Source organism: Aptenodytes forsteri, unplaced genomic scaffold (assembly GCF_000699145.1).
Source record: "Aptenodytes forsteri isolate BGI_AS27 unplaced genomic scaffold, ASM69914v1 Scaffold136, whole genome shotgun sequence".
NCBI lineage: Eukaryota > Metazoa > Chordata > Aves > Sphenisciformes > Spheniscidae > Aptenodytes > Aptenodytes forsteri.
The window spans coordinates 1127840-1145573 of NW_008796111.1; the positions used below are offsets into that span (position 1 = coordinate 1127840).

The window sequence follows — 17734 nt, forward strand, 5'->3', positions numbered from 1 at the left end:
AAGTGTGCTTTTATTTATTTATGGTTTTATATATGTTTTTTATATATATATGTTTTATTTTTATATTTATATTTATAATATTTATATTTTCTATACATACCTGCACACACAGAGTAAGACTGTAAGTAAACCACATGTGAGTTTAAAAAAGCAGGCTTTTCTTTCATGGATCTCTTCCTACCCTACCATTGTTTTATAATACAAACAAAATGTATTTTTTTTGGCTTTCAGAAAATGGATCCGAGTGGTGTAAAAGTGTTGGAAACAGCAGAAGATATCCAAGAAAGGCGTCAACAAGTTTTGGACCGTTACCACAGGTTCAAGGAACTATCTTCTCTAAGGCGCCAAAAACTTGAAGATTCCTATCGATTCCAGTTTTTCCAGCGTGATGCAGATGAGCTTGAAAAATGGATCCAAGAGAAACTGCAGATAGCATCTGATGAAAACTACAAGGACCCAAGCAATTTACAGGCAAGTCCTACTGCCATTTTGTGTTCCTGTACTATTAATATTAGGGCGTACCAGGTCAACTGGGATAGACAGAAGAAACGCATAAATGTAACTTGATCTGAGAGTGGTGAAGAAAGATGGATGCAAATACCCGCAGCCTTGCAAAGTGTTCTTCAAAAGCCTGGTTTCTTTGCTGATATAATTGGAATATTTCTAATAATGGATTAGATGCTAAATCAGCATAGAAAAAGTTACACAGTGCAATGTAGTGTAAAACCAGCTTTGCTTAATTCTAGAATTTGTTGGATGCTTTGGCTCCGTAAATAAACGTGAATTATCTCTTATTGCTTCCACAAAAAAAGGCATTTGTAGAAAATTAACTTGTGTGGGTGGAACTAGCTGATGGGTTCTCAGATGTTTCAACACTCCAGTGTACAAGAGCAAATACAATAATGAAATAACTAAAATTAGGATGTTTGAATCCACCCATGAAACATATGGTACAGCTATGATTTCAACTGTGCTACTTTATTGTTTGTTTGTCGGTACTGAATATGCATAAAATACAGAAAAATCTTGATGCTGGGAAATGTAGAGGAAGGCTGTGCACCAAATCTCAGTCATGCTCTTCGATGTTTTACTTGTAGGGGAAGCTGCAGAAGCACCAAGCCTTTGAAGCTGAGGTGCAGGCCAATTCAGGGGCTATCATTAAACTGGATGAGACTGGAAATCAGATGATTAATGAAGGCCATTTTGCATCTGAAACCATAAGAGTGAGTTTTAAAACTTTTTTTTTTCCCCCCTCTTACAGGCTTTTCCTTAAACACTTTGTGCAGATTGCACGGATAACTATATTCTAAAACACATTTTAAAATTCTACAGGTATTTGATTAGTGAAATCACAAGAGAATTTGTATTTGTAAAGCTTACAGATGTTTTTCACTTTCACGAGCACTCAGCTCATATCTCTTCTTGGATCCAGTTCTGAGGTGAACTATCTGCCAGTGGAGTCCAGGAACTTGGACTGGAAAATCATCAGTGATTTGAAGATGTATTGAAACTCACAAGGCACATGATTAATTATACTTGTGGTTCTTCCCAAAATGGCACAATATCAAGAAGCTGCAAATTCACAAGGCCTGGTGTCAGGGATGTTGACCGCTCATTTTTTGCTTGTATATAGCATTTTAATTTTCTGCAATAATAATTATAAGTAACACAAGCAACTATACCAGTAGACTTCAGACATCTAATTTCTATGTGCTCTGGCTCAGATCGGGTCTCTAGTGATCTTTACTTTCTGGTTAAGTTGTACTGGCCCCACATTTGAATCTCTTTGAATTTGCTTTCCACGGCTTTTTCTGTGAGCTCCAAGTACAGTGCTCTGTCTGCTCTGTTTATCCGGCAGTGAACATTTCTTAAGACAGCTGCTTCCTCAATAACAAGCAGTAAGCTTTCTTCAAATCCTTTTCTGAGGATCTACTGTTGTTTTTTTCTTTCTCTCTAAATCTCCCAGCCTGTGTAATGCAACGACAAATGTATTTTTAAAATCTTTGCTGCTGCACTAGATAGGTTTATGTTTGACAGTATTTGAGTGATTATCAATGTTTTAAAAAGTCTGAGCAAACTGTAAATTTTAAGTAATGACTTGACTTGAGAGTTACCTTTTACTCCTTCTCCTATGTATTCTGATTTTTTCTCTGGTTATGTTAGTGTTTTCTCTCTTATTCCCACACACATGTGCACACACAGACATGCACATACCCTACCAGTAAACACTTATTTTTGTGCTGCATACCAACTTCTTCTCGAGGACTCACTTTGTTAAATCTGCTGTTTCGGGGCCTCAGTTGTTTCAGTGTCGGTTATGGCTGAATTTTTCTTTAATGCAAAGAAGTCTCCTTAGAGTTGTTTAAAGCTTTTTCCTTTATAAGGATTTGGATGTGAGCTGTTATAACTTCTCAAAAGAAGAACTCTTGTGATATTTTTGCAGTGATTATCACAACTTAACTGGTATGTTCAATGTTACCTTTCATTGTAACTAAGAAAAGATATTGACTAAGAAAAGCAGATTTTTTTTTTTTTATACATTATATAATAAAAACTCCTAAGGTAAGGATTATTTTAGAAATCTCATTGTGATCGTATAATCTTTACCACAAATAGGGGGAAAAAACCCCAAAACAAGCCACTTTGCAGTTGGGTGATCTTAAATAATACCGTGTGTTAGCCGCTCAGTGTAAGTTGTTATTTGTGTTCTGTTTGGAGTGGTAATTTGCCCTTTAATGCTTCAGTCTTTCACGCCATACCGGACTGCCCAGCGCCCAATAGTAACGGCTACCCAAGTTGGGTTCCACATACGAGTAGGTGAAACTTTTGGCTGTGCAGTGCAACTTCTTTTTGCAATGTCTTCTTTCTTCCTTGGTTGACGATTTGCACTATCCTTTTGGGCAGTGCTAGGAAATAGTTGTGTGAGCTCTTTCTTCCCTTGAAACCTACCTAACTGAACTTTCTGAATGGGTTAAATGGGTATCCACCCATGCTAGATGTTCAAAAGCTTCTCTAGCGTGACTTTCAAGTTTCAGATCTCGATGAGCAAAGCGTTATAGATATGGGTGGAGCAGATACTTTCCTGTTTTGCAAGTTGTGTTTCTGTGTGGGAGTGTGGTTTTTCTTTTAATTGTTCATAAAATTTATGGTTGCTCCCGACAGTTTTGAAAGGCAGAGTGCAGCCAGAGAGAGACTCAATATTAAAACTAGTAACTGCTCCTAGTATTTCAGTATTATGTTACTTAACAATGTTGGCTAAATATATTAACTGACTAGTGCTAAGAGAAATTGTTAAAATACTGTAAAGTGGCACAAGTTTGACTTAAAACAAAATGTGTGGTCTCAAATAAAAATAAATTCCAAAATGAAGTTGAGATTCACTTATTGGGAGTTGACTTCCATGTAAAAGACTAGACATTTGAAGGGGACAGCAGCAAATTTTTGGTCTGACTTCACACTAGCATAGAATTTAAATGAAATTTTATCTCAAAATGTTTACCTCACAGTTACGTAAACATAACTATTTGATAGCTTCATTAATTAATAACGAGTTTAAATACTCAGTTCAGTGATTTCTAATTTTGTGTTGTTACATCACTTTACATCATTTGAAAACTAATGACTGGAGATGAAACTGTTACAAGGTTTGTCCACCTTTTGTCTAAAGTAAGGTTTGCAATGTACAACTTCGGGGGAGAAAAATCTTCTGTTAAGATCAGGAAGGGAATAAATCTAATCTTCTCTGATACAGGATTTTAGTAACAACATCCTATTGTTCTAGACTCGGCTGCAGGAGCTGCACCGGCTATGGGAATTGCTGTTGGAAAAGATGAGAGAGAAGGGAGTCAAATTGTTGCAAGCACAGAAGCTGGTGCAATACTTACGGGAATGTGAAGATGTCTTGGACTGGATCAATGACAAGGTATAATTATGACCTGCCTTTACTTTGTTCTTCATGGGAAATGTGACGTGTTTGTGTGGAAATTTTCTGTCAATATAGAGTTGCTGGAGTTGAGGTAGTCACAGAGAGCTTTTAAAGGCACCTATATGTTTTATTTAGGTTATTCATACTGTATAAGCAGTAGGTATGCAGACTACTATTTCTTCTTTTGCAGCCACAAAAAAAAGGTACTAGACGAAGGGAGGAAGCCTGCATGTTGGAGAGCATAGTTAAACATAATCAATTCTTTCTTTGCTTTGAGGAGACCTTCATATTTCTCATAGTCATCAAATCAAGTTTCCTGTAAGGGAAATCTACAACATGCTTTTTATAAATATTCTAAATGATCTGTTATAGAAAGTAGCCAGCCTAACCAGCAAGCGGTGTGTACATAATTACTTAATGATTGGAATATCTTTAGATATACATTGTAAGGACATTTGCTGCAAGAGAACTGTTGGCTCTTGATTCTTTGAACTCTGAGGAAACAGACCACAAACCACACTATCAAAGAAAAAAGCCACAAAATGATCATATAGGTTTTCTTAATGATGGTTTGCTATTTTGTGTCACTGTGGGTTCAAACTATAAACCCTGCATAACTGTTACTGAATATGACAGTGCACTTTTCATAAAGAAATCTTGCATCAGAAGCCTACAGCAAATGCTCGTAAACAAATTCTAGTCACTGTGTGTACTCCGAAATAGCATGGGCAATTATTTTTTAGTTTTAAAAGTATGCTTTTTCTGTGCGTATTTTCTTTCAGTAATTCAGGTTGTTGTAATAGTGATCATCGTGCACAGAAGAGAAAACTTATCATAGTAGAATTGATTATATGCAATAACTTGAAAAATGAATAAGAGCAAGCAAGATGAAAAAATAACACCCTTGGTGATCTTGCATGTTTTCTGCAATAATGGAAAGATGTTGGGGGGGGAGTGGAGTTTAAAGGAGGAAATGTTGTAGTTTTAAATCTGACTTTAAACACCGTGATTGTAACTATCTTTGACCTATTCAAAATTAGGATAGTTTGCTTCCTGATTTCTAGTAGTGGTTTCCCATAGGTTATACTGAAATTGAGGTGTGTTTTTTTTTTCCCCCTCAATGTGCTAGGAAGCAATAGTGACCTCGGAAGAGCTTGGGCAGGACTTAGAGCACGTTGAGGTTTTGCAAAAGAAGTTTGAAGAGTTCCAGACAGACCTTGCAGCTCATGAGGAAAGAGTAAATGAAGTGAACCAGTTTGCTGGCAAACTCATCCAGGTAAACATTCATGTGTGTTGAAAATCTCTCTTGGCAAGTCTGGTATAACACAGCAAGCTTTTGTCTGCAACTTCCTCTTTTTTCCCCCTGGTTTGGTAGCAGATCTTTTAAGTTTTACTCTCATGTGCCTAGATCCTTGGCTATCTTAATCTTAAATGGTCATCATTTGATTCACTTGTTCTTCTGCTGAACAACTTGGGTAACTGCCCCGGCTGAGAATGTTCCTGAAAATGTGGAGAGTAGTGATTAGTAAGAGAAACTGTCTTATTTGGGGTTAAATTTATTTCCCTTGGACAACCAGGATTAATATATATTCTCTTCTGGTATGTCATCTGGGGCTTGATCAAGGATGGAGACAGGGCAGGAAGTATTGCATTCCAGGAAAAAAAGCTGTTTACAGCTCTCTTCCCGTTGACTGATTAGTGCATAGGGAAACTTAAACTACTGCAAGAATTTTGAATGTTTATACAGTGAGGTTTCAGGAAAACTATCAAATTGAGTGATCATCTGGAAAGTACAGTTATTATAAATTGATCTCTTGAAAAACAGTGGTGGTTTGAGGTTTTGTCAAAGAATGTAAAATCACAGAACACATGAAAACAGCATTTTTCCTTTGCTCACTAGGAACAACACCCTGAAGAGGAACTGATAAAGTCCAAACAGGATGAAGTAAATGCAAGCTGGCAGCGTCTTAAGGGGCTTGCCCTTCAGAGGCAAGGAAAACTCTTTGGGGCAGCTGAAGTTCAGCGCTTCAACAGGTATGATCTTGGCTGGATCTGCTGAAGTGATGTAACATTTGTGTGCATGTTTAGTGATGCATTCAGCTGCATACAGTATTACGAGAAGAGCTACTGTTGTCTGTTACATTTTTGCTCTGCTCTTCCTCGTGACTTGTTGAATGAGGACCTTATGTTCTAGAATTACCTTAGAATAGTCATTCTGATTTAGCTTTTCAACACTTGGCAGTTTTGTTCATTCTTGCTAATGGCAGCTTTGCTTCCCTTTCCTCTGAGGGCTTTTCCCCCCAATTCTGTCCTAGATGAGCCTTAAAAGGGGTGGGTTTTTGTTGTCAGATGGATGTCAGTCCAGTTGTTCTGGGGGTCTTTGAGCAGTGTCTTTCCATCCTCATCTCCATCTACAGCATTTTGAGATTTGCTGTAATTAAGTTGGAGAAGGGTCCGGAGAGGAAAATGGACCTACTAGATGATGGTGCTCAGTGGTGCTATAATTCCTGGTTCGCATCTGGTGACACCATCTGAAGAATGGCCTATCAGTACGCTTCAAGGTTTTTTTGAGATTTAAAAAAAAAAAGTGTCTTTTTTTAGGTGGTTTATTGATTTGTTGGTTTTGGTTTTTTTAAAAAGGATGATTGTAGTTGGTTGCAGTGTTTATGTGTATGGGTTTGTATGCCAGTACATCTGGCATACATACAGGAAAACATCCTGCTTTCTTCCTTTTTCCGTACAAGATAAACTGCTTTCAATTTGTGCTTTGTTTTGAAGGGATGTGGATGAAACAATCAGCTGGATTAAGGAGAAAGGGCAGTTGATGGCCTCCGACGATTTTGGCAGAGACTTAGCCAGTGTGCAGGCTTTATTGCGTAAGCATGAAGGCCTGGAAAGAGATCTGGCAGCTCTGGAAGATAAGGTACCCATAAGAGATGCATTTTACCTACACCATTTAAATGAGGTAACCTGCTTGTAAAAGGCTAGAAGCTTACTCACTGTTTGTGACTGGGTTTAGGTTAAGGCCCTTTGTGCAGAAGCTGACCGTTTGCAGGAGTCTCACCCAATAAATGCTTCTCAAATTCAAGTGAAACGGGAGGAGCTGATTGCCAACTGGGAACAGATACGAACTCTGGCAGCAGAGAGGCATGCTCGCCTTAATGACTCCTACAGGTAGGAATACTATAATGCTGAAATGACCTTTCTTCCTTATTCAAATTTGACAGAGGGCTCTCGGGAGGAGAAGAAAGGGATGCTGTTTCCAAAATTTTTGAATGATTCTCGTGTTTTCAGAAGCAGTCTTGTTCACCAAATTATATTTTACAATAACTTCTTATAGTAAAAGAAATATGATAAATAAATACTTCTAGCTTTTGGTCATTCTCTGGATGTGGATCAATTATGAAAATAGACACCTTGATGGTTTAGGACATTTGCTTTTTTTCCCATCTTGAGTTGGTATCTGCATTTTGAAGTACATTATCTGACTATGTTTTAGTTTTGGTGGTTTTTTTTTAATACATATATTACAAATCTGTTCACTATGGAGTCTTTATGATTCTCTGTGAAGACTGAAGTATGGTATATTATGGTATAGACTAAATGAAGTACCTGTTTCTGTGATAGTTGTTTTGTTTCTGTACTAGCCTGGTCGTCTATGAAACATAATCTGTTAGATCACTATTGAGGAGCCGTACTAAAAAGAAACTTATCCCAATATGGTGGTTAGTTTACATCCTTTCTGGTTTTATTTTTCTGCTGTTTGTTCCCTCCCATGATGTAAGATTTATGGTGGTGGAGACCCACACAAGTAATCATTTTTCCTTTGCTTTCCCTGTCATAATCTCTTCAGATCAATTAACAGCAAATTTAAAAGGGAAACAGAATCTGATCACTTTTGCTGATAAGTGTTAAGCGCGTGCCAAAGGCAAGAACTGTAAAGGCATGCTGAAAGGAATCTGAGAATTTGTTTGCATGTTGTTTTAAGGCTGAGGGTGTGCAGTTGAAACTTTCTGTCAGTTCTCCCCCACCACCACACACACTGTGTTATGGTTGTGACAGAAGCAGTCCCCTGGGCTATCTTGAAACACTTTACTTGAGAACTATCTTTTGATTTCTGTTCTCTTTGACATACAGGCTTGTAGTTGGGAATATTCCTTTTGCTTTCAATGTAAGTTACATACAAAATATGTCTTAGAGAAATTGATTTTGAACCTAGCATTTTCCTAACTTTAAAAGGTTTGGTTTTTTGATTGAGAGCATATTTAGTTATTTAGTGTTCTGATTGCATTTTGGTATTGTCTTATTTTGTTTCTGTCTGAGGAACAGCTTTTATGTTTGTAACCCTTTCTTTGGGGTAAGGATGGAGAAACTATGCAAACAAATCATTCCCAACTGTTTTTTCTTTTGCTTTCCTAAGGCTGCAGCGCTTTCTTGCGGACTTCCGAGACCTCACCAGCTGGGTGACAGAGATGAAGGCTCTGATAAATGCTGATGAACTTGCCAATGATGTGGCTGGAGCAGAAGCCCTTCTAGATAGACATCAGGAACATAAGGTATAATGGTTATACAGCCAAATCCAGTCAGCGACCCTCAACAACGGATTTGTATGTCTAACACAAGTCTCTGAGTCAGAACTGCTGATGTTGTATCACTAGAATCCTTTGATCATGCAACTAACACAGTACTAGATTGCTGTCCTGATTTAATATTTTTACTTTGTTTCTTGATAGTAGATATACATGAATAAGTAAGAAAGAATGCTTATGATAATATTTTTATAAAAAATAATTAGACCTGATAGCAATCAGTTGGACTAACGACTGTTTTCGTTCTCCATCATGAGGAATTGCTATAAGTAAGCAGAAAGAGCGCAGCTTAAAACCAACCTTTAGTTTCATTTTAACATGTGAATTTATACTTACCTTATCTGCATTGTAAGGTAATACATTTCATTCCAGTTTTCATGTTAAGTGTAATATATTTAAAGATAGTTGAATGTTTATCATTCAGGCGTCCAGACTGTTGTCTCTGTTATTTTCAATAGCAGTTTTTTTACTTTGTCTTGATAGTAGATATACATGAATAAGTAAGAAAGAATGCTTATGATAATATTTTTATAAAAAATAATTAGACCTGATAGCAATCAGTTGGACTAACGACTGTTTTCGTTCTCCATCATGAGGAATTGCTATAAGTAAGCAGAAAGAGCGCAGCTTAAAACCAACCTTTAGTTTCATTTTAACATGTGAATTTATACTTACCTTATCTGCATTGTAAGGTAATACATTTCATTCCAGTTTTCATGTTAAGTGTAATATATTTAAAGATAGTTGAATGTTTATCATTCAGGCGTCCAGACTGTTGTCTCTGTTATTTTCAATAGCAGTTTTCATATTCTGACATTCTATTCTAAGATAAATTTTGGTAACAGCTTATTCACGTCCCCTTTCATAGGGAGAAATTGATGCCCATGAAGATAGCTTCAAATCTGCTGATGAGTCTGGCCAGGCTTTGCTTGCTGCTGGGCACTATGCTTCTGATGAAGTTAAAGAAAAGGTGAGTTGAGAGCAAGAGCTCCTAGAAGAATTTTGTCTCTTTCTTCTGTGTCCCTTAATTTAAAAGTTAATTTCTTGTTAAGATCGTAAGCTGCAAAGTATCATCCCTCTAGGTTACAGGGCTTTTTTAATGTATTTAAGTAATGTGCGCTTTTCATTCTCAAACTGACAGCTTCTGCCTATCTATTAGTAGGAACTATTAGGACTGTTAGTACTGTCTTCTAGGAACTATTAGTATATCTTTCCTCCAAAAGAAAAATGTGTTATCTGTTTATCTAAGTTTAGGTTTGCTATCAGAAGTGTCAGTAAATATTTAGTATTTCTACGTTTTGGTTTTCGAACTAATGGGGCCTCTCATGAAGGCTGCATATTGAAACATTGGCCAATCAGACAGTTCAAATGCCATAAGTGAGAGTGAGCCAAAGAGATTTCAGAGGCTGAGAGCACAGGATGGTTTGCTGAAGAACTTCTTTTGCAAATAGGTCTGCAGTCAAAAAGAGCGGTTGTCCATTAAATACCTCTGTAGATTTAATTTGGAAAAGGAGAGGTTTCTGACTTCAGTCAGAAGGTTGTAGCCACTACTCAAACTTGATAAGCTGAGAAAAGGCTTGCCCTATATGAGGATGATGATGTCAGTAACAGGAGAATGATTCTTTACACAGGAGGTCACTTTCAGTCCAGTGTTAACCACTTTTTTAGAGTCACAACTTGATTTTACATTGAGATGGAAATGAACCAGACTGTTAAATAGAATTATTATATATTCCTCTTCCCAATCCATTAGCTGACCATCCTCTCGGATGAAAGATCTGCCTTGCTAGAACTATGGGAGCTTCGCAGGCAACAGTACGAACAGTGCATGGACCTGCAGCTTTTCTACAGAGATACTGAACAAGTTGACAACTGGATGAGCAAACAAGAAGTGAGTGCATACCTTTGAACTCTCCAGATATGGTTGATTTTCATTTCTGGCAAGTCTTCTGTAGACTTAAACAATTGGTATTTACTAGTGGCAGTGACTACCACTAAACATGCACTAGTGAGCAGGGTGCTGTGCAGAGTTATTTATCTGACTGCCAAGCTGCTACAATGACTGTTTCCATCTAATGCTGAAGCTATTAGTTGTGACAGGGTGGCTTGAGATTGCTTCTATGTGTGTTAACTCTTGTAAAATGCTGTTTGAATAAGAAGCTAAAAAGAATTATTCAGAACCTTTGGCTGTTAGAGGTGTCCAGGGAACACCGTTCCAGTATATCGTCCTTTACCTTTCAATAATATCATATGGTAAGAAATGTCACTGGCCATGCTTGAGTTGATTTAGGGCAGCTGAGCGTGGAAACATAAAAATGTGTTTGTTTCCTTACTTTAGGCATTTCTGCTGAATGAAGACCTTGGTGATTCTCTGGATAGTGTGGAGGCTCTTCTAAAGAAGCATGAAGACTTTGAGAAATCCCTAAGTGCCCAAGAGGAGAAAATCACAGTAAGACATTTACATTAGGTGATCACTAAATGGGGAAGAAATAAAACAAGTGAATTTGTTGGCTGGGGAGGAGACGCTGCTGGAGGATGACTGAGAAGGATGGGGTTTGCTCCACAGAATGATCCACTGATATGTGGGATGTATTATCTCTGTGTATTGTCTCTAAAATTGAAAATAGTGGAAAAGATGGGATAGGGCTTGATTGCTGCCTCAGAGAGCTGAGTAACCCAGTGCTTGCATATCATGCCAGCACACATGTGGATGAAGATTTGTCAAAAATCTGCACTCTTCCACATGTAAGATGATGGTACAGATAAAAAAGGGTGTAACAATAGCTATCTTAATGGCTTTCTGCTAGTTTTAGTGTGATAAAATTTTGAGTGTTTAATGGCTTTCTGTTAGTTTTAGTGTGATAAAATTTTGAGTGTTAATCTACTAAGTAAACTTGCACAAACAATTTTTATTACACCAAGTAAATGGAAAACTGTTTTCTCTTTAGGCATTAGATGAGTTTGCTACTAAATTGATTCAGAATAACCATTATGCCATGGATGATGTTGCTACACGCAGAGATGCTGTAAGTATCTTAAATAGATTTGGACTGTAGACTTTAAATCATGTTCTGCTTTATTATTTTAAATAGTATGACTGCCATACAGGATAAGTCAGCAGAGCTCTCCCAAAAGTACAGATACAGTGGTGGTTCTTACAAGCTTGAAGAATTTAAAAACCTTTACTTTTTTTTTTTTCCAAGCTGCTGAGCCGCCGAAATGCCCTTCATGAAAGAGCTATGTACCGCCGTGCTCAACTTGCAGATTCTTTCCATCTGCAGCAGTTTTTCCGAGACTCTGATGAGCTAAAGAGTTGGGTTAATGAAAAAATGAAAACTGCAACAGATGAGGCATACAAGGTAAACACAAAGGCAAACGTTAGAGTAATTTTAAGGCAATACCAGGCTTAATGTAATCACTCTAATAGTATGTAGCAGTGTCAGCCAAAATGTTGCTGATAGTAGGCAGTATTAATGGCAACAGGAGGAATTGCAATTTCTCCCCGACCCCAAGGGGGATTTTCCTATCATGCTGTAATCATGCTTATTCAATAGCTTAAGTGTTCTGATTTCAAAGGCGCATTTTTGGCACCAAATCCTCTTGTGACATCTTGGCATGTCTATGAATGTAGTCTAATTTTAAAAATTCTTCAGAGACCTATATGTACTAATTTTGGATTGAAAGGTGGTTCTTCTTTCTTCATCTATAGGATCCATCAAACTTGCAAGGTAAAGTTCAGAAACATCAGGCTTTTGAAGCAGAGCTTTCTGCTAATCAGAGTCGTATTGATGCACTGGAGAAAGCTGGCCAGAAGTTGATTGATGTCAATCACTATGCATCTGATGAAGTGGCAGCTCGCATGAATGAAGTTATCAGCTTGTGGAAAAAACTTCTGGAGGCCACTGAGCTCAAAGGTACGACTTGCTCAGAAGAATAGGGGCAATTCTTTTTCTAGAGAGTTTAGCCAGAAGAAGACAGGAAGTAAGTTAAATGAAGTGGAAAACTTAAGTCATCTTCTCTTTTCCTCTTGCCACTCTGTCTCGGTCAGGTATAAAATTGCGTGAAGCCAATCAACAGCAGCAGTTTAATCGCAATGTGGAAGACATTGAGCTGTGGCTGTATGAAGTAGAGGGACACTTGGCTTCTGATGATTATGGAAAAGATCTTACTAATGTTCAGAATCTTCAGAAGAAACATGCCCTGCTAGAGGCAGATGTTGCTGCCCATCAGGTAAGGGAAATAATTTTTCTTCCTGCCCTTTCAGATCTGCCTACTCAAAAGTATTCACTCCAGAGACCTTAGCAGGTCTGTATTTTCATAACTTTTGTAGCCTTGGGCTTTACAGTTTATTTATCAGAAATAATTTTGAACTGAAATGTAAATTGTATGTCTCTAAGAACAGTATCTTCATGAATTTGACAAAATTAGCTTTTTGAAAAAGTAAAATGATTCCATACTGTGACCTGCTGACAGCACAGCATTGTTTTGTGCTGTGAATACCAACTTAAAAAGATGTGCTGTGCTTTTTATAGGAAATAATTCCCCTTAGACGCTCCATTTGCGAACAGCTTGTTCTTGTTCAGTTTGTTTTCATATAGCTCTAAGAAATGGGAGGGGAGGAAGAACAGATCAGTTTTTAAATATAGAACTTTACAGCAAATGGTTCCTACGTTTGCAAGTGATCTTTAGGGAGATTAAATCCACAGTAAGGAAATCAACAAATTCTGGGTTCCCACAACTGGAATTATCAGTTGTTAACAATTGAGAAGTGGTTCATCTAGAGTAGCACATCTGTAAAGTTAATGTAATTTCAGAAATCTTTATTTTATTAAATTGACAGATTAAAACCAATTACACTTACATAATGTGTTAAGTATTATCTGGGACATAATTATTACCAGAATTATTGCAGCTGAGGTTCTCTTCTCCTGTCACAACATAACTTATTAGCTAAGACCTGAAAATACTCTTCAAATGTTTTCAGTCACTTGCAGCCATCTTACAGAGATTCTGAGATAATGCTATTGCTGAATTAATTTTAGGATCGTATAGATGGCATTACCATCCAGGCACGCCAGTTCCAAGATGCTGGGCACTTTGATGCTGACAATATCAAGAAGAAACAAGAAGCTTTAGTAGCTCGTTATGAAGCTCTAAAGGATCCTATGGTAGCTCGCAAGCAGAAACTTGCAGATTCTCTTCGCCTGCAGCAGCTTTTCCGTGACATTGAGGATGAAGAAACCTGGATTAGGGAAAAAGAACCTATTGCAGCTTCAACAAACCGAGGTTGGTCCATCCTGGTATCTCCAAGATTTAGATGTCAGAATTGCTCTGTTATAACTTGTCTTTTTATGGAACATTACATGGAAATTTCTGATATGTTTATTAACATTGCCTGGATTTACATATTTGCTGTCACCCATCGTTCTTTAACTGTTATGTTACTTCTGCAGTTCCAATGGGTAACTTAGTTTTCATAGTGCTCTGTCTTCGTTGTGATAGTACTTATTCTGCAAGTTTGTCTAGCACTGGTTGCAGCTTCCTTGAAATTTTTGTGTGGTCTAGCGACTCTAAATTAGCTGATTAACTATTTTATATCTTTCAGGCAAGGACTTAATTGGTGTTCAGAATCTGCTAAAGAAGCACCAGGCTTTGCAGGCAGAAATTGCAGGCCATGAGCCCCGCATTAAAGCAGTCACACAGAAGGGAAATGCTATGGTGGAAGAGGGTACGTCTCAATGTTTTCTTAACTCATCCTCTTTCAGAAATCCAAGTCTTTGTGCTGGACTTTGTTCTCTGGCCCTGTACAATTAAGAATCACTGACTGTTTTTATCCAGGCAATAGACAGGTACCTGCTAGCAAGATGAACTTCTAGTCATTCTTTCACCTGAAAATAAAAACAGATTCCTTGATGGGAACCTGTCGTGATTTTCACAGATCTCCATTTGCTCTTGACAAACACATATGAGCCCTGTATTCAACAGCTTTGTGCCTATGATATTTAGTCTCCATTTTTAAATCTATTAAAGGCTTGTATCTGAGATGCATAATCATGATGTGAGAGATGATCCTCCACAAAGACAGTAAGAGTCATTCCTGCTTTTAGATAAATATGTACCTTTATTTCTGACTGGGTGTTCTTAACACCAGAATGCTAAAAAAAAAAAAATTCCCTGATTCCAGGATTCAGATTGCAGGTCTGAAATAATATTTGTCTGTCGTCAAAACTCTGCCACTGGAAAGAGGTGACCTTTCCTGTTTCATCGTTGAGAAGAAATGTTATGATGTGTCTTGTTTTGTTCATGATTCAAATATTCCTAGTACAGTTTGATTGACAGGTACAGTGTTTTCCAGTCTGAGGCAAAAGGACAAGCTGAGTTGTGCTTTCATTATTCTAGTCAGAATAGGCTACGTAGGTTTAAACAGGTCCAATTTCTGTGACTTTTGAGAAGTACAAGTAATCTTTCCATGTGTATTATTTATGTCTCCTTAAGTCCTTCAGTTCCCTCTCTTTTTGTTACCTAGGACATTTTGCAGCTGAGGATGTGAAAATCAAATTGAACGAGCTGAACCAAAAATGGGACTCTCTGAAAGCTAAAGCATCTCAGCGTCGACAAGACCTAGAGGATTCCCTGCAAGCTCAGCAGTATTTTGCTGATGCTAATGAGGCAGAATCCTGGATGAGGGAAAAGGAGCCTATTGTAGGCAGCACAGACTATGGAAAAGATGAAGACTCTGCTGAGGTATTTGAGATTGTTGTGTGAATCAGTTTTGCATAAACACAGCGAGGATTTGTCCAGCAGTAAAAAAAATAAGGAGTTCTGCTAATTTCAGGATTCTTAAGAAAAAAGGCAGAAAATTCTTGTATCAAGCTGAATTTTGGCTCGGAGTCAAAAGATGACAGTTTTTCCTGTGTCTTAGTTAATGCGCGTGAAATTTTGCTGTTCAGTATATTAAACCAACTGCAAGGAAACTTCACATTTGTATTCACTCTTTCATAGGGTGTTTTTTTTGTAAAGTATAATGAGACTAATACCAGCAAATTCCTCATGTGATGTTGCATTTCAGTATGAGTCTGGTTTTCAGTAGTTCATTGGTCTGGAAGTAATTTTTTGTCTAGAGTTACTTTACTAGTATCGTTCTGCGGTCAAACACTACATCCCAAACACTGCTGACTGACATTTCATCAAAATGAAGTGCAGTTTAAAGGCATACTTTCAAACTTAACACTATTTCCAGAGTGATACTGGTATTCCTGGTCAGAACAAAAGAATGTCTCTGAGATAAGGTAGAGAAAAAGCACAAGAAGCATTTGGACTACTATCTAGCCTGTGAATAAATAGAAGCAGTTATTCTCATGAGAGTCACAAGACTGGCAGCTCTGAAGAACCCACATTCCCTGTGTATGGAGCAAAGTATATATTTTAAGCAGAGTAATACTTGTAAAATGGCTAGGTGTACATGTTTTTATCATTTGCTTTCAGGCTCTTCTGAAGAAACATGAAGCTTTGATGTCTGATCTTTCTGCTTACGGCAGTAGCATACAGGCGTTAAGGGAACAGGCCCAGTCATGCAGGGTAAGGAAAGATGCTGATCATGTTGCTAAAATTCTTGGGTCAGCAGAAGGTAAAGACAAGGCTTAATAACAGTTTTTGTTTTTGAGATCTTACTGCAGACTGTACTTTATTTTCTCAAAAAATTTAGTGGTCTGTTTTTATAATCGTAACAGGCAGCAGTGTTGCATTGGAAAAAAACAGTATAATGTGGTGGTTTTCAAGGTTTGAGCCCAGACAGCACCTAAAATAAGTCTATCTGCATTACATTTATTTCAACAAGAATCATTTTAAGGCACTACAGTAGCTTTAACTAAGGCTGAAATATTTTTTAGGACAACTACATTGATTGTAATAAACAACTCATTTTTCTTGTGCTCCTTTGTTAGCAACAAGTTGCTCCCACAGATGATGAAACTGGAAAAGAGCTTGTTCTGGCACTCTATGATTACCAAGAGAAGAGTCCCCGGGAGGTGACTATGAAAAAGGGAGATGTCCTCACCTTACTCAACAGCACCAACAAGGTATGCTCTTGCTGTCTGGTTTGCTGAGCTGCTTGGCTTACTTGGTGGTGTGTGTTCTGCGGAGCGGTTTTGGTTTGTTTTTTTTTTAATAAGAGCATTCAAAGAAGTTAAAGAATCTGCACACTTAGTCCATGTTCCTATTCAGCACTTTAACATACCTCTTCAGCTCATTCTCTTGACTCCTCTATGGCTGCCAACTTTTCGAAGTCAGATGAACAACATATGCTATAGGGCATGAGTCTGTGAGAAAACTTAATTCCCTACTGTTGAGGAATTTTTGACCAAACACAAGAGGAGACATGGAAGTAAGACCTAGATGTCTTCAAGAGACAGTTTGTTTGAAATGATCTCCATAAAAAGAGCAAACTTGTGAGCGTCAGTGGTTTTCTTGTGTTAACAGAAGCTTCTGATTTGCAACTTTCAGTTGCTCAGCATACTTTGTTTGGTGCTTGCCTCATAGTGGATGCTTTTTTTTGTTTGTTTGGTTTGGTTTGGGTTTTTTTACCCTTCCTTTCTTTCTTTCCAGGACTGGTGGAAGGTTGAAGTTAATGACCGTCAGGGCTTTGTACCAGCTGCCTATGTGAAAAAACTAGATCCTGCCCAGTCTGCATCCCGAGAGAATCTCCTGGAAGAGCAAGGCAGCATAGCATTGCGACAGGAGCAAATTGACAACCAGTAAGATCTAACTGATGAGATATGATACCCATCCAGCATTTGCTGGCTTGGCCTTTGCCTCGCATATGCCAGAAGTTTAGGTTGATGCTTCTTACACTAGGGAGTAATTAATTGGAGCAAAACATGGGGCTCCTTTACCAGGGGCACCATATTGAGTTGTTTTATTCTTATTCTAGATTTTCTTGTTGCTTTTCCCATTTTTTAACTGTAAAACTCATGACACTAGAGCTCAACTTGCTGTCTGACTTCAGTATTTTATGTGTTCCTTTTGTTGTTGTACCTAACAACTTAAACTTGTTTGTGAGTTATATCTGTCCTAAGCAGCTCTTGTATTTGTAGTTGTCATTTCTTAATGTGTGATCTGTTTTGAAAAGCTTTCTTAAATTTGGTTACATAAAGTACAGTACCCTCCCTATATAGGGCTGCCTCTGGAGGTGACCTCCTTAGGAGCTGTGACTACTTTAGTG

The 17734-nt window shown here is 37.8% G+C and overlaps 1 protein-coding gene across 6 annotated transcripts in view; it reads left to right on the top strand.

Moving 5' to 3' along the window:
* Positions 1-17734, top strand: part of SPTAN1 (spectrin alpha, non-erythrocytic 1) — a 51203-nt gene that overhangs the window by 5981 nt on the left and 27488 nt on the right. For all 6 annotated transcript variants that reach the window (XM_019474077.1, XM_009286897.2, XM_019474076.1 and 3 more), the window contains 21 exons: positions 232-471; positions 1098-1223; positions 3782-3922; positions 5055-5201; positions 5826-5959; positions 6704-6848; positions 6945-7099; positions 8346-8481; positions 9383-9484; positions 10268-10405; positions 10853-10963; positions 11463-11540; positions 11718-11873; positions 12224-12428; positions 12563-12744; positions 13557-13800; positions 14120-14242; positions 15041-15258; positions 16000-16092; positions 16458-16592; positions 17119-17267. In XM_019474077.1, coding sequence (XP_019329622.1) covers positions 232-471; positions 1098-1223; positions 3782-3922; positions 5055-5201; positions 5826-5959; positions 6704-6848; positions 6945-7099; positions 8346-8481; positions 9383-9484; positions 10268-10405; positions 10853-10963; positions 11463-11540; positions 11718-11873; positions 12224-12428; positions 12563-12744; positions 13557-13800; positions 14120-14242; positions 15041-15258; positions 16000-16092; positions 16458-16592; positions 17119-17267 — 3158 coding nt within the window. The remainder of the gene's footprint in view (positions 1-231; positions 472-1097; positions 1224-3781; positions 3923-5054; positions 5202-5825; positions 5960-6703; positions 6849-6944; positions 7100-8345; positions 8482-9382; positions 9485-10267; positions 10406-10852; positions 10964-11462; positions 11541-11717; positions 11874-12223; positions 12429-12562; positions 12745-13556; positions 13801-14119; positions 14243-15040; positions 15259-15999; positions 16093-16457; positions 16593-17118; positions 17268-17734) is intronic.